This window comes from Strigops habroptila, chromosome 19, assembly GCF_004027225.2.
Source record: "Strigops habroptila isolate Jane chromosome 19, bStrHab1.2.pri, whole genome shotgun sequence".
NCBI classification, from domain to species: Eukaryota; Metazoa; Chordata; class Aves; order Psittaciformes; family Psittacidae; genus Strigops; species Strigops habroptila.
The window spans coordinates 4091677-4108546 of NC_044295.2; the positions used below are offsets into that span (position 1 = coordinate 4091677).

The window sequence follows — 16870 nt, forward strand, 5'->3', positions numbered from 1 at the left end:
TACCCTGTGCCGAGGCTGCACTGGGGACTCCAGCTTGGGGTGGATTTGGGAGGGCAAGGAAGGGAGTTGTGGGGGGGGCAAGGCAGAAATGACACAGCCCGGCCATTTCCACAAGACCAGCTTTAATATCAGTCATGAGAACGAGGAGAAAGCACAAAATCCAACATAAAAAATGAAAAAAAAAATCTTGAAAGAAATTAAAATATTAAAAAGAAAAAAAGAAAGAAATTAAAGAAAGAGAGAAAGAAAGAAAGAACCCCCCCCACCACCCCGTGCCCACCCGCCGCGCACGGACTATCCAGGCACTGCAGATGGAGGAGCACGACCCAGCAGCCGGGGGGGACGATCCACCAAGAGCCACCCGGTCCGTCCCCTCTCCAGGGATGCTCACCTTGGGGTGACTGGTAGCGTTGAGGTGGCCCGGCCTCAGGGGGACCCGGCTTAGCTTAAGATTCATCACAGACTGACACGAAGGACAAGAACGTAAGAAGAATCCAAGAGCTGCGACTTTTTGTTTCTTTATTCTAATTCAGCCTACGACGTTAGTAATGGTGATTTCAGGGGATGGCTGGGCCCGCGAGTTCCTTCTTGTAGTGAAAATCAGAGACTGTAAAGAGGAACAGAGCTTATAAAGACAGATAGGAATATAGTGCCATAAAAAGAACTGGCATGCAAGTGCTTTATACATGTGGCAGTATGTGGCATGGCGGGGCTGGGTTTGGTGGTGCTCTCTTTGTTTTGTACAGTTCGAAAACGAGCTGCTGCCTTCACATCTTGAAGACAACCCCCCCACAGGAAAGGACAACACAAGTCAAGTCCAAGGCGTCTCTCGCTTGGTTTTGGCAGAGTGTGTATATATATAATATATATATTTATTTTGTTTTAATGCATAGTGATTTTCTTCCTTTTTTAAAATTTTTACTCTATTTTTGTCATTATGTTTTTATTTTTTCCCCCGTGGCAAACCTGAGCTCGGTCCCTGCTTCCCTGTGCAGTTTCCCTTCCTTAGGTGTTGGCACTGTGGAGCGGTCGGGTGGTGTCAGCAGGCAATCTCCTCCAGCGTTCCCAGGGTGGCCTGCAGCGGCACGGTCACAGTGTGGCTGATGGATTCCGAATGGTTTGGCATGGGGTCACAAGTGCTCTGCGGATGGAGAGCGGGGGACAGGGTTATCCCAGAGCCTCCGGATGCTCCCTGTCCCTCCCCAAACGCTATCTCCTTTCTGTAGCCGAGCCATGACATCAATCCTTTGGGAACAACTCAACCAGTGGCTGAACACTGCATCCGTATCGAGTGACTTCTGCCTCTTGTCTCCCAGTGGGGCTCCTTACCACGTTTTCATCATGGCTCCCTTCCTCTTCCTCTTTTCCAAGTAGGTCTAATAATTTCTCCTTGATCAGCTGCAAAAGAGGGAGCTTGGGTTAAAGTGGGCAGGAACAGGCAAGACATCCAAAGACTGCCTGCATGGGCATCCACCAGCCTCACCCAAAGGGCCCAGGGGATGTGCTGGGTTTCACAGAATCAATAGGGTTGAAGGGACCTCTGCAGATCATCCAGTCCAACCAGGATGGACTGGAACCAGTCCAATCATCCAGGGCCACCCAGAGCAGGTCACACAGGAACGTGTCCATGGTGGGTTTCAACGTCTCCAGAGAGGGAGACTCCACAACCCCCCTGGGCAGCCTGTGCCAGGGCTCTGCCACTCTCAACAGAAAGAACTTCTTCCTCATGTTGAGGTGAAACTTGCGGTTTAGTTCCTGGCCGTTGCTCCTCATTCTGTCACTGGGCGCCACTGAAAAGAGTCTGGCACCATCCTCCTGGCACGTCCTTTGAGACACTGATCTGCATTGATGGGATCCCCTCTCAGTCTGCTCTTCTCTAGACTAACCAGGCCCAGCTCCCACAATATCACCTCATAAGATGCTCCAGACCCCTGAGCATCCTTGTGGCCTCCACTGGACCATCTCCAGCAGCTTCTTGCTTTTCTTGTCCTGAGGAGCCCAGCACTGGACACAGGACTCCAGATGTGGCCCCACCAGGGTTGAGTAGAGGGAGAGGAATCACCTCCCTTGACCTGCTGCCACTCTCCTGATGCACCCCAGGGTCCCTCCTGGCCGCATGGGCACGCTGCCTGCTCATAGTCAACTTACCATCCATCAACATTCCAAGGTCCTTCTTAGCTGAACTGCTCTCTAGTAGGCCAGCCCCCAGCCTGTGCTAGTTCTTGGGGTTATTCCTCCCCAGCTGCAGAACCCTATACTTGCCCTTGTTGAACCTCATCAGGTTTCTCCCTGCCCAATTCTCCAGCCTATCAAGGACCTGCTGAATGGCAGCACAGCCATGAGGTGTATTGTAGAATCATAGAATGATTTGGGTTGGAAAGGACCTTAAGATCATCCAGTTCCAAACCCCTGCCGTGGGCAGGGACGCCTCACACTAGACCAGGTTGCCCAAGGCTCTGTCCAACCTGGCCTTGAACACTGCCAGGGATGGAGCATTTACCACTTCTCTGGGCACCCTGTGCCAGCGCCTCAGAACCCTCACAGTAAAGAACTTCTTTCTTATATCTAACCTGAACTTCCCCTGTTTCAGTTTAAACCCATCACCCCTTTTCCTATCGCTACAGCCCCTGGTGAAGAGTCCCTCCCCAGCATCCTTGTAGGCCCCTTCAGACACTGCCCCCAGCTTTGTATCATCAGCAAACTTGCTGTGGCAACACTCCAGCCCTTCATCCAGGTCATTGATGAACAAGTTGAATAAGACTGGACCCAGTATTGATCCCTAGGGAATGCCACTGACTACAGGCCTCCAACTACTCGGCTGACCACAACCCTCTGAACTCTCCCTAAGGTATGGAGAAGGAGACAATCTTTCCAAGAAAACCACCCTATAGGTCAAACTGGAATTCTTCACATGGGAAAAAAAAACCCCAAACCTCTAATTTTTAAAATGTATTTAGGAGCCTATTGAGAAATGCCAGCTCTGGGAGTGCTGTTTCCCTTCACAGCCACATTATTTCCCTGGCAGCTGCTGCTGAAGAATGTATTTCCAAGGGAAATCCCAGAAAGGTTGAAAATGAGTGTTTTCCTGAAAAACTTCCACTGGAGGAAAAGAAAAAAGAAAGAAGAAAGCTAAAAATGTGAAAAACGGGGTGAGTTCCCAAGGAAGCGAGGTGGATGCTGGCTGTATGAGATGCAGAGACGTGCGGTGGGGATCTGGGACCCCAATAAGCCCAGGAGCACGACTCTGCCCTGGGAGGAGGACTAAGGTGAGTGAACAATGCAAAACAACATCTCAAAGGTCAATATTTCATCCGATTTTGGCTAACCCACATGAAAAGGATGGTTGTGTCCCTTTGCTGACCGTCTCAGAGTTTACAAAGGCTGTGATTGAAAACTCAATCAGTTTTAGGTGCGCTGAACCCTGCCTTGATGTAACCCTGAGCAGATTAGTTCAACCATGTGGATTATGCATCACTTAAGACATTTTATCCCTTTTTTCACTGTCTGGTGTGGGTTAAATATCTGCCATGGGTGACCATGAAGATGCCCCGCGTAGGACATAGCTGGGTGAACCTGCTGGTGCACCCCCAGGTGTGCACGGGGAGCCTGTCCAAGGGGACAGGCTCCTCTCCTAAGCCATTTTTGCCCCAAAAGAAGAAGAAAAAGAGAAGAAAAACATCACCAGCAAACTATTTGCCAAGTTTTATAAAGAGATGTCAAACAAAGGAGTAAAACAGGGAAGAAAAATCCAAGCTTTGTGAGATGTCTTATTATCTTCTTATGAAAGAACCCCAAGAAAGACAGGAATAGGTGATTTTAATGAAATATTGTGTGCATTCAGACTGAGCTCTAAACCCAGGCGCAGGTTTTGTTTGCACTCCGAAGCCATTATGAGCTTTATGCTTGTAATTTCCAATATATTTTATTGCAGAATAATGCCACCAAGTGCTAAGAGCTGCCCAGAGGGGGCTGTGACAGGGAGTAACTTAAAACAAAAAGCCAGCATCCCGACTTTAATAACATGAAGCTTGGAGCAGAGACTGTGAGTGCCCGACATCCCTGTGCATCCACCTGGCCTGGCACACATGGATGCAACAGCCACCAACGACCCCGACTGCAATATCCCGTGGGATCCTGGTCCCATCACAGTATGGGGCTGAGAAAGGGCTATGCAGGTCTGAGATGTTGCGTATTTGGGTGCAGGGGTGCAAAGCCACCGCACTGAACTCACCATGCAATGAGCAGATGGGCTGAATTAGCAGGAAGCACTTTCCCAGGGACAAGGGAAAGGGCCTTGGGCTGGGATGTGCCAAATTTGCTGGGAATCACCTGTCTCCATAGGTGTTTGCATCCTCTTTGAAACTATCCCAAGCCATAAACTCATTCTTCCCTGCTACAAAACATGACACACGCGTCTGTGTTTGGGTCCCTGGGGTCATCTTGGTGCAAACCAGATGCTCCTCAGCAGCTCACACCCAGCTGCAGGCCCTCTCCCTGCCTCAGTTTCCCCTTTCATAAACAAAATCATGAGCCTGACCCCCAACACGAAGCCTTCTGCAATGAAGACTGGGAAGGGAAATCAGGGACTGTGGGGAGGACACTCCAGGAAGGGTTATTTTGGACTGTGGCCCATTTAGGTGAAAAAATGAGTCCAAGTGGCAAGAGGGTGCAGAGAGCAGCTGGAATCTGTGTCTGCACTCACAGGGGCAATGGCAGAGGGTGCTGGAGGGGTGATGCCCACGGGCAGGCTGTGACAGCATGGCACCACCGAGGCCTGGGTTGGCACCACTCAGGCCTGGGTTGGCACCGTGGCATAGAAAAGCCAAAATCCCCTGGAAGATGCTAAGCTGTGCTGGGGGACCTGCTTAGGCAAAAAGAGATTCAAAATATACAAGGATCATAACTCTGCTGCTGGGGGGCAGGAGGAGGGATGCTGCTGGAAAGCAACATCCCCTCTGGAATGCTTATTGCATTAATCCCCATTAATGGGAATTGGAGGGTTGCACTTTCCTCTGGAGCAGATGCTCTCAGCCACTGTGGAGCCACAGGGCCATGCTTGAGCTCCTCTTCGTGCTTCCTAGAAAGCTCCTTGCTCCAGAGCTGCAGACAGCAGATATGAGGGACTGGCGTTCCTCCACCCCCTGACAGTGGTACAAGGTCTGGACTTGCTTCTTCTCCTGCCTGATGGCTGGACTGGGGACTCGAGCATTGATTAAAGGTGTTTTAATGAGAAGATGATAATATGCTGCTGGGAGAAGTCCCATAGGGGACGGGGACAGGGACAGGAGGGTGCAGCAGCAAGTCCCAGCCAGCACCCCAGGCAGTACAAGCTTCTGGAGGGGAGCAGCACAGCACATGAAGGTGGTGCTTCATTAGCCCAAGCAAGAAGCAAATCTCATTAGCAGGGTGCCTCGTGAACCTGGCTATGCCATGCCATGGCTGCATGCCAACCCCTCCATGAAGAGCCCCTCCTGAGGCAGGGATCTCCCCATCATGTTACATAGTCATGACTGTAACTACAATAGTTCTGTAACTATACAGAACTATTGTAGAGCATTAATTATATAGTATCATTAATTAAACTTAATAATCCACATGGGCACATTGGGCATGGAGAGTCCTGGTCCATGACTACCCCAGCCTGGCATCAAGGCTGGCAAAAACACCCTGTCAGAGGAATAAGGAAGGTCTTACCTCATATATATAATCGAAGAGCTCTAGTATAGTGAGGATGCTAGCACCGATAAAGAGCCCCATCTGGCCTCCAATGTCACCTATGAGAGAGAACAACATGTCGATGAGTTTTACTGCTTGGGTGGAAGCTCTTCAAAGCACCCATGCAACCACAGTGCAGCTGCCCTGGGTGCTGCTGTCCCCAAAGAGTGGGGAAATGACCCCAGAAACACTCAGAGCTCTAATGCCATGCCAAGCATCCCGGGAAGGATGTTGCCTGCCACCAAAGTAGTTTTTCTGCTAATGAGGCCATCAGCTGGAAGCCTAATGGGGATGTGATGCTGCACAGTGGCACCTGAGGAAGCCATCTGTGAGAGCGAGACAGCAGGCTCCATCCCAGGAATCCCGAATCCCAATTCCCAAACTGGGTGGGGGAAGGAAAAAGATGCTGGAGCAGAATTAGGTAACGTCCCTGGGAGCTGAGAAAAAACCCAAACCTGCCAAAAGGAGTTAAGGGAGCTGTGCTGCTTTTTAGGGGAGCATCTCAAAGCTGCCTCTGCTGCAGTGCCCCAGGGCTGGGGAAGGGCTGTGGAGGAGGCATCACTGGGAGAGGAGACTTCCCGGAATCTGCTGGGAAGGGAATTGCTGACAGGAGATGCTGTGCTGTGCTTCAGGGAAGACAAATCTCACGGATTCTGCTGCAGAACACTCGTGGGTCAACTGTGATGCTTCCCAGAGCAAAGGCACCCATGGGTGGAGGGGCTATGGGGCCTTTGCTGTGGGTATCCACGAGACAGAGACAGAAGAAAGAGGACAGAAGGTGCCTGGGGGCAAAGTCCTGGTTCAAAAGGGGCTGAGGACTGGGGGGAGATGAGACTCTGCCCAAAGCCTGCAGTGCCCTGGGAACAAGGCTCATGCAAAGTCATGCAAATAGGGAGGTTTGAGTTAAAGAGGCTTCATCACCAGCCTCCTCTTCCTCCCTGTAGCACTCTTGGGGAACCCATGACATGTGCAGAAGGGCTCAGAGCACAGACGGTTTGCAGAGCTACCGCTGCGGGGTGACATGGGAACACCCCATGGGACATGGGGGGCTCTGCTCCATGCAGTGTCCTCATCCTGGGGCAGGCTCGCAGCATCCAGCCCCACGGGATGACCCAGCTCCAGCTTTCCAATGAAGGTGCTGAATGCTCCCTGCATCCCAGGAGGGATTTGGGGTGGCACATGGAAGGGGGCTGCAATGCTGGTTCTCCTGACCAAACACCTCCACCCCAAAACCCAAGCACCCAAATCGGTAGCTGGCATCCACAAAGCCTGACCCAGTTTGAGGCTGAGCAATGCAACAACTCCTCCACTTTCTCCATCAAGCTGTGGGCCAGCACCCAAAGGCAAAGGGCCCAGAGTCCTGCCTGACCTGGCTGCAAAGGAGGATGGATTTGGAGCATCTAAGAGATGATGGGTAAATGGCAGAAGAGCTGTCCTCCTCCACACACTGCCCTTCCAGCATGGGGACACCACAGCGAGCATCCATCACCTGCTCAGCCCCAAACAATAGGGTCCTGGTAGCAAGCAGAGATGGAGCAGCTCATGTTAACCTTTCATAGGTGACACATGGACCAGCTGTAGTCCCTGGGGTATTCCTGGGACAGCTTGGTGTTGGAAGGAAAAGAAGAGATGGGGTTGAAAACTGGCCAGGAAGGTGTCTGGACCTTGTTGGGATTTTCAAGGCAACGCACCTACACTGTGCACACTCTGTCCATCCCTTAAACACACATGGACTCCAACAAAGGCTCACACAGACTCCACATTGCACCCCTGATCTCTTCTTACCAAGTAAGGCTGCCACTTCATAGGCTTTCTTCTGCTCAATTGTCTCATAGTTGAGTGCTTCAAAAAATATGTCCAGCACAAGAATATTCTCTCTGTAGAAAGAGGAGAACAGCATCAGCCCATCAGCCAGCAGCGGCCTCGTGTGCTTTGGGACAAGAAAAGAAACATGATTTTGGTGCTTTATTACCCAATCTGTCCTGACTGTTCTCCTTTTGGGGTCCTCAGCAACCCACAGACACTTGGTCCTCTTGGAGACCAAGACCATAAGGCATCATTAGGACTCTGGCAGCCTTAGCAGAAGATGGAAAATGATTCCCCAAGATGTCTCAGGATCTGAGTTCTGGATCTCAATTTGATAACAGCAAGAGTCTAAGGGATGCTTAATATGGAATAATTCTTGCTGTCTCCACAAGGCAATACTGTGTCCAAGGCTGGGAAAGGGCCAAAACAGCTCGTGAAGACAAGGCCAGGGAAGGAGCACACAGTTGTCTGGAAACACATCAACTGAGAAGAAAGCAACTTACACATCATGTCTTCAAGGGTTTTGCCCTAACAGTCCCTGGAGGACATAACTCTGGTGATGGGAGCACTGAGAAGATCTGGTCTTAGCACAGGCTGGTTTAAACAGCCAAAGGGGCTTTACAGGCACTGTCCCCCATAAAGCAAAGGTGATCTGTGTTCTCAAACACTCACGAGATATATTTTTCTGACTTGTTGAACTTCTTCTCCAGGTACTTGGCCGAGGTCTTGCTGGGGATCTTGACCATGGAGAGCTCTTTGTTGTATCTGGTCAGGTTACAGGGTGTCCTGCAGATGCAGTAATTGCTGTCCTTTTCAGCAAGCAAACCTGGAGAAGGTCACAGAGTTACATCTCATGGAGCCAGGGACATACAGCAGCTGTGAGAGCAAAGGTTATGCCACCCAGAGAGGGCCCGAGGAGCTGCAGGAAACCAGTTACTGGCCAGTCCTCTCCCACTTCATTGCATGGCCATCCCCATCATCTCAGAGAGATGCCTTTTGCTGGAGGCTACACTCTGTTACCAGCACATGCTCAGGGAACATGTGGTGATTGAGCCTCCTCAATCCAGACCTAGGGTCCCTCCATCCCAAATCCAGACCCAAACTCGGACCTGGAGATACTCCCCTCCAATATATCCTGAGGTGCCCATTATCCCAAGGGTTTCTGCACTGATGGAGCCCATGCCCCATGTACAACCAGGAGAAACTTTATCCCAAGGTGCACCCAGCCCTTCCTAAAGAGATGGGTCTCACCAAAACCCATCAGGACTGCCCCAGTCCTGCCACCCAGGAGCACACGGGCTGCTGGAAGCCCCCTTAACTTGGGACACCCATGGTACCCAGGGAGACCTCTTGGTACTCACCGAGTGCAGGCTCTGCGCATTCCTTGTACTGCTCCGGCGTGCAGAAGGGAGCATCCCCTGCATGGGAAGGACACATCCATCAGTGGGCATCAGCCACTGCTGCTGCAAGGGAGCTGGGGACCACTGGGCTCTCCTTGGGGACCACAAGGACCTCCCTTTAGCAAAGGGAACCCAGGTTGGGGATGGGCAGCAGAGGTAACTTAAACAGGGGAAGTTCAGGTTAGGTATAAGGAAGAAGTTCTTCCCTGTGAGGGTGCTGAGGCGCTGGCACAGGGTGCCCAGAGAAGCTGTGGCTGCCCCATCCCTGGCAGTGTTCAAGGCCAGGTTGGACACAGGGGCTTGGAGCAACCTGCTCTAGTGGAAGGTGTCCCTGCGTGTGGATGATCTTAAGGTCCTTTCCAACCAAAACCAGTCTGTGATTCTATCTGCCTGCTGCAGGGACCTTTTCTTGCAAACAGAGGAGGGGGCTGCTGGAAATCCCACCCAGGGGTGTTAAGTGGGGCTAAATAGGGCAAATCAGACCTATGACCCTCTGCCACGTCTTGCCCCTATTTCAAGGCATTCTGCAATGGCTATTAGCGTCCTTCTTTCCAAAGGGAAGCATCCTTTAATCCCTGGTCCCCTCCCAGCTTGTTAACACTGAATGATGTGGGCTGGGTGGAGGGAGAGGTCCCTGCTCCTCCATCCCTTGCCCCCCGCACACTGACCTGGCATGTGAACCATCCTGCAGTTGCAGTTTTCCACAATGTAGCGGGTCTCGCAGTCGATCCTGCAGGCCGTGATGCTGTAAACGGGAAAGAAGTCTAAGCCCATATCCGACGAGCGGCATTCACCCCACGGCGGAGGCAGGTACGTCAGCTGCAAGAGAGGGAGGAGCGGGGTGTCAGGGGACACTGGAGACCGGCAGCGAGGATAGGGCACAGCATCTCCCTCCTCTTGCCACAGAGGAGCCCCCAGAGCACAATTTGAATGATGCCCAGAAAGCCAACTGTGTCCTGGACTGCCTCAAAAGGAGCGTGAGCAGCAGGTCGAAGGAGGTGATCCTGCCCCTCTGCTCTGGTGAGACCCCACTTGCAGTCTCCGTGCAAGTTCTGGTGCAGTTGTGGTGTCCTCAACATCAGAAGGATATGGAGCTGTTGGAGCAACTCCAGAGGAGGCCACAAGGATGATCAGGGGCTGGAGCAGCTCCCGTATGGAGACAGGCTGAGAACATTGGGGCTGTTGAGCCTGGAGAAGAGAAGCTGCGTGGAGACCTCAGAGCAGCTCCCGGTGTCTGAAGGGACAGACTTGTGAAGCTCCATACGCTATCCCCTCTCTGGGACCCCATGATGATAAGAAAACTGTCGTCTTCTCCCCTGTTTGCACACTGCATTGCGTGAGGCTCACAAGTTGCTCCACTCAGTGCCAGCGCGATACAAACCCTACTGCTGTCACCACTTTATTAAACGCAAATGCAAAGATAAGACAAGCAGGACTCCACAATCCACCATAGAAACCTTAATGAAGAGCTCAGGACATGCTGGAGGAAAAACAGTTACTTTCTGGTCCCTCCCGGAGAAATCCACCTTGTTCCTCTTGTCTGCAGCTTGGCAGCCTTTCCGTCCCTCTTTATCTTTGCTAAATGCTCTGCAATACTCTTTGCTAGAGAGCAGAAAATAGCATTCCCCAAACCCCTCCTTCTTTGTGTTTCAAAGCAGTGTCCCATTTGCTGTGCTCCGCTCCAGACACGGAACGTTTTGTGCTGGCAAAGCACGTTGGCTTAAACAGAAACATCCCTTTAAAAAATGGAGTAACATCAATCACATCCTAAAATAAACACGTAAACATGGATGGAGCATAAGCCTAGGACCTCGTGGCAAGGTTCTATGGTGCCTGTTATGGGTTTATTCTGGAGATGACCAGAGAAAAGAGAAAAGAGATGCCCCACCAAGAGGAGCTCCATTGCAGGTGCTGTTGGATAAATAATGACCCCATGAATCCTTCAGGCATGGACCTAGGGTAGTTGTGACAAAACCACCCTGGTGTGGGACATTTGGAGCCCATGTCCTGCTCTAGGTCTGCCCCATGAGATCTGTGAGAGCAGAACTCCAGCTCTCCAAAGCACCCTGTGGAAAGGCGGTCACCTTGTGCACCAGTTCACAGTGCTGGCATAACTGTGAAGTTCCCTGTGGCTTTCTCTTATGAACCTTTCAGTCACTAGAAACCCATAATGGGCTTAAATTGCAGCCAGGAAGAGAAAGATGAGATGTTGGAATGAACACGGCTTGTGGTGAGAACAGTTGGGTATGGGAACAGCCTGCCTTGGAGGGGCATGAAACCCGGAAGCTAAAGCAGAGTTTGGGGAAGATCCCAGGCTTCAGAGCGTGATCCTGCCCTGTGGGGCTGGACAAGCTCTCAGCTCAGCCAAGTCAAAGTAATCCCTTCCCTAAGAACAATTTTGCCATGAACAGTTCCCATTCAAGAACCCAGCACTTTGCTTGCAGCATCTACGGGCACTACACTGGTTCCCAGGTACTTCTGTCTCTAAAGGGCTGATGCAGGCTTTATGGGACAGGCTGGAACCATGGACATGGCAGCCCTGTGGCATACCCATCTTCTGGATGAGCCAGAAGTCCCCCTCATTATGAGATGGTAGTTGCATGACCCTCAGGATAGACCCAAGAAAAGCTCAGACCCTGCCTGCACAAGGGTGAAGGGGATCTTCAAATGATGGTGAACCCTCTTTGGCTCTGCTTCCTGCACCAGCCAGGAATCACCAGCTCCTTTCCCCTACTCCTGTGAGCATCATCCCTGGTCTCAAGTGCCAGTGAGACAGAAAACTTTGCAGTGATGTTCAACCACAGCACATCTGTTAAATGTTCAAGGACAGGTTGGACAGGGCTTGGAGCAACCTGGTCTAATGGAAGGTGTCCCTGCCCATGGCAGCAGGTTGGAACTAAACAAGTTTCAAGGTCCCTTCCAACCTAAACCATTCCACGATTCTATGATCTGAATGGTCTGGTCAGCACCTCTGCATCCTGGTGTGCACAGGCAAAGAACTAGGGTGCTGTATATGCCAGAGCCAGCATCACCCAAGGGTGCCCAGGCTGCTCCCTGAGGGACATGAGCTCTGGCATTCCCCAAATCTGCCTCAACCCACACTGCTGCTCCAGCTGCTTTGAAAACCAGCAGTGGCTGGAGCTATTCAGCTGCTCAGGGTGACATGCACCAACCTCTGTGCTCAGCAGCTCCAATCTGAAGAACAGACGTATCTACATGGGGAGTGAAGATGCAGCAGGTGATGAAGGATCCCATCTGCAGGGACCAGATGAAGCATTAAGGGAAGAAAACCACAGTTGCCAGCAATCTCAGCATCCAGAAACAGGCCTGGCTCTGAATGGGATGGGTTTGAAAGTCATCAAAGCAGCACCTTGGAATGAAAATCATAGAAGTGCCGTTCTGACAATAGCAAAGTGCTGTTTGAAGGGGATCTTTTCTCATTTGTTTTACACTTGCAATATAATAGAGTACCAGATGCCATCACTTAGTCATCCACGGTGGAGAAAGGGGCCCATATGTTGCCTGTTGTATGATAAAGGAGAATAAATAATTGTGGTCTCAGATGGTATCAACTCTCTTTCAAGCACAGCTACACACAAATCTTTTAAGCACAGCTACACACAAATCCTGAATGAAGGTGATGGGATCCGAAAACGATGGATTCATGATCAGATATTTTATCTTACCCACTTCTTTGCTCAGCCAGTGCTGGGTTGGAGCCATGGTGCTTGTGAGCTGGCACCGTGTCCACAGGAGGTGCATGGGCTGAATGATTAATTAAAACTCTAATCAATGCAACTTCATTAACAGAGTTATGGCCTGGTTTGTAGCCAGGACCACAAGCACTGACTACTCCTATACCACAAAGCAATGCTGGTTTGCATCTCTCCAAAAGTGTGGAGACCTCACAGCAGCCTTCCAGCATCTGAAGGGGGCTACAAGGATGCTGGAGAGGGACTCTTCATCAGGGACTGGAGTGATAGGACAAGGAGTGATGGGTTTACACTCCAACAGGGGAAGTTCAGGTTAGATATAAGGAAGAAGCTCTTCCCTGTGAGGGTGCTGAGGCGCTGGCACAGGGTGCCCAGAGAAGCTGTGGCTGCCCCATCCCTGGCAGTGTTCAAGGCCAGGTTGGACACAGGGGCTTGGAGCAATCTGCTCTAGTGGAAGGTGTCCCTGCCCGTGGCAGGGGGTTGGAGCTGGATGAGCTTTAAGGTCCCTTCCAGCCCAAACCAGTCTGTGGTTCTATAATTCCTTGGGGATTTGTTACCCTGCCACACACACAGCCCCATGCACAAGCGTACCCCATTACAAGTGTAATTCACTTTTCTTTGGCCTTCTAAACATGCAGGAATAGGTGCAGCACATCTCCACTGCCACAGGCCAAGGCTTTTGCTCTCCCTCTGCTTTCTGCATCACTGATACTCAAGCGCAGAAAAAGCTTCTTGTTACATTTAACACTGGTGGAGTTTGGTTTTTGTTTTGCTCTGCTTTCCCTTTTTTGGAGAAAAGCTCGTCACATCTGGTGTGGAATCTGGGATGGAAAAGCGACTCCAGAGAAGCTCCAATTTTTCCTTTTAGAAGGAAATTTCCCCAGTGACACTCCTGGCCATGCAGCAGATCCCCATCGGGTGTGACAGAGGCACCTCGCTGCTGCCTTGTTCTATATTAATCCCTACCTCTTCCATCTCTGTACCTCAAGGCAGGATTTCTTGCTGCTGGCCATGCCTCCAAGCAGGTAACCAAAACATCTCCCACACCTGGGGGGCCAGCACTGGGAATCCATGTGCTTCCCCCCCCCCCACTGGCTTGGTGAAGCAGCAAAGGTTCATTTCAAGCGTGACAGGCAAATCCGTGCTTCTTCCTTATAGGCAAGATCTTAGAGACAACTCTCCCTGGGCTGGCAGGTCGGACCCTCCTTCCCTTGAGCAAGTCAGTGAACTCATCTCTCTCCAAGGGGCTCATCAAGGGTTATTACCCGGATCCTCCATGGTAATGACAGCTTGAAAGGCTCATCGCTTCCCTCCTGCTCTGCAATTTGTAATCAGAAGCAAACTCTCACAGAGAGAAGCACATCATTAGGGACAGGGCTCTGCAGTGAATAGGGGGGGCACATTTCCCAGACTCTGCCTCAGCATCCAAAGATAATCTGGTCCCAGGAAAGCTCCCTGTGCATTTCCCAGGTGGTTTTGGTGAGCAGGCACCAATGCACCAAAGTCTCTGATGTAGACAACTCTTGTCCTGACCTTTTATTTCCAATTATCTCTGAAGGCAACTGTTCTGTTAGTGTCTGTGCTCGGAACCACAGCAGCATCACTTGCAGGTACAAGGTGAGCGCCAGGACTGCTGTGCTGCATCCTCTGAAATGTTCAGCATTATCCTTCAAAGAAGCCATTATCTAGATCCAGAGCTGGGCATGGTTTTACCCATCAAATACTGCACCTTGCACTAAAGACTCAAGCCCAGGGGCCAAACTCTTCTACAGAGCTTCCTGTCCTGAAGAGCAATGGAGCAGGATCACAGGCTTCTCCCCTGCAGACCAGCCCCATCCTTACTCCCATTTCCTTTCCTGCTTTGGCACAGGCATCCTAGCGCCCTGCAAGCCCTGCGGTTAATGTTCCACCCATAACAGCATCCCTCTTTAACCCCCTCCTCACCAAAATGGGGCTGGAATCTCGATGTAAACATCCAAAGCACTTGGCCCCAGAGAGCTACCTGAGAGACTCATTTCACCCATTTGACATTCGAATTTCCTGCCCATGACGCTAACGGGGCCGCTAGAAGAGCACACTGGGGAGCCAACCCAGGAACAGGAACACACATGATCGTAGAATCATGGAATGGTTTGGGTTGGAAGGGACCTTATGATGATCTAATTCCAACCCCCTGCCACGGGCAGGGACACCTTCCACTAGGGCAGGTTGCTCCAAGCCCCTGTGTCCAACCTGGCCTTGAACACTGCCAGGGATGGGGCAGCCACAGCTTCTCTGGGCACCCTGTGCCAGCGCCTCAGCACCTTCACAGGGAAGAACTTCTTCCTTATATCTAACCTGAAATCCCCGTTTAAGTTTAAACCATTACTCCATGGCCACGTAAACAACATGAATGGGAGAGACACTACTTGGATTTGCTTCCTCTCCCTTGCAGCCACACAGACATCTCCTCCTCTTGAGAGAAATGTTTTCCCTTCTTCTAGATGATGCTAATTTGGGGTTGGCAGGAGGGCTCAGGCGCTGGACCAGTGGCTCCTGTCCGAGGATTCCGAGCTGCTCCCCTCCCATCTGCTCTGCTACCACCAAAAATACCGTTCTTTGAAGCCGGAGAGGGAAAAGAAGCATAAAAGCAAAAAGAAACGCAGGGGTAAAGGCAGTTCCTGCCCTGGGTTCCTGCAGGAAAGTAGCGCTGAGCTCCAGCTTTGCTCTGCTGCCGCGGCAGCTTCCCAAGGGCACACGTCCTTCCCCGGCACTGCGCCGTCTCATGCTGATAGAGATTCAGCTTCAGCCTCTAATTGGGGTTGACAAACTCACGTCCTCGCACTCTCACAATCATTAATACTTCATTAATTAATTAAATGCTTTTTAAGTTCTCTTCATCCCAGCTATTAGGAATTACCATGATCTGTTACAAACTGGCGGGCGCCGAAAAGAAAAGGAACAAATTGACTAGTCTCCTTAAGATCAGGATGGATCTTGCTTGCCCGAAACACAAGGAAGGGCTGCTTTTGGTAAACAGGGGGGAAGTGGGTCAGGGTGGTGGGGGCCGTTCAGCACAGCCCTGTCCTTGTCACAGCCCTTTTCCCTGGCCATGCTGCTGCCCTTCACATGCTGCTCCTGGCACTGAGCCTCCCAATAACCGCCAACATCTGTCTGCAGCCACAGAGGTCTTTTTTTTTTCCATTTATTTTAAGTGGCATCTCTGTTTTTTTCTGCATGTTTAATTCGATGTAATAGGGAAGATGTAGAAACGTGGCAGAGATGCTTCCAGCATGAGGCTGGGGCAGTTTCAGCTCAATTTTCACCTGGGCTCTGCGATGAATCCAGCTTTGAGGATGTATCCTGCATCCTGCTACAGCTCAGCCCTTCTCCTGACTCCTCCACATGTGGGTCTCACCTGATTCCACCAAACTGAGGCAGAAATCAGGGAGGAGGAATATAAACCTCTCCCTGAATGTGGCAAAACCTGTATGGGGTGTGTTTGCGTTTGCTTCAATAATCAGAAACCTCCGTTGGTTAATGAGACATCAAATAACATCAACATAATAGAATTTCAATCCCAGGCAGCTTTAGCACTTGTAAAATGCTTAAGAAAATCAGCCTAGACACAGCTGGTTGGCACCATCTCCCAGTTAATGATGCTGGAAGTTGTCTATTTGCTGTCTCCCTTTGCTGGGTGCTGTTCCTTCCCATTTGCTCCCTTCACAAAAGCACTAAAGAAGTCGTTGTCTTTAAGGATAAGAGCTTAACCCTTCCAGCACTGAAAGCTCAGCAGAGCTTGGGGAAGTTATACAGCCCAGAGTCATCAGGTGCTGGAGGTGAGCAGGCACCAGAAGAATGTGATTTTGGGTCCCCATTTCCTCAGAAATAATTTTGCCAATCAAACAGCAATACTGAAACTTCCTGTGGCTCCCCAGATGTCAAGGGCAGCCCCTTCTGAGCCTCATCCCATGTCTGATCCCAGGACCCGCTGGATGGCTGCTCCTGGCATTTGCTGCACTGACCATCTACAGACTTGCATCTAGTGCCCCTCTCAATGAGTGGTATTATCCTTCACTCGTGCAAACTCAGCCTTAAATCGCAATACACTCTGCCCTCTCCCTCCTGGTCCCCTCCTTGGCACATCTATAAGCACCAAAAGTGTCACCCTCATCGTGCTGGGGGACAGCAGGATGTATTTGTTGGGCTGAGTCTCACAGAGGTGCCCAATTTGGGGCTTGGACCCCCCGAAGCTCT

At 51.1% G+C, this 16870-nt stretch overlaps 1 protein-coding gene across 3 annotated transcripts in view; it reads right to left on the minus strand.

The window, feature by feature from the left end:
* Positions 1 to 502: 502 nt before the first annotated feature.
* The window catches only part of LOC115617883 (acid-sensing ion channel 2), a 477643-nt gene continuing 461275 nt past the window's right edge, over positions 503 to 16870 (minus strand). For 2 of the 3 annotated variants that reach the window (XR_003994691.1, XR_003994692.1), the window contains exons 4-11: positions 9590 to 9740; positions 8883 to 8939; positions 8194 to 8347; positions 7501 to 7592; positions 5695 to 5774; positions 1330 to 1398; positions 967 to 1141; positions 503 to 607 (exon numbers count right to left, since the gene is read on the minus strand). Coding sequence is in view for 1 of the 3 variants with exons in the window: in XM_030508893.2 (XP_030364753.1) it covers positions 1040 to 1141; positions 1330 to 1398; positions 5695 to 5774; positions 7501 to 7592; positions 8194 to 8347; positions 8883 to 8939; positions 9590 to 9740 (705 nt within the window). In the remaining 2 variants the exon portion in view is untranslated. Of the gene's footprint in view, positions 1142 to 1329; positions 1399 to 5694; positions 5775 to 7500; positions 7593 to 8193; positions 8348 to 8882; positions 8940 to 9589; positions 9741 to 16870 lie in introns of all 3 variants that reach the window. The other variant, XM_030508893.2, reaches the window with a different exon arrangement.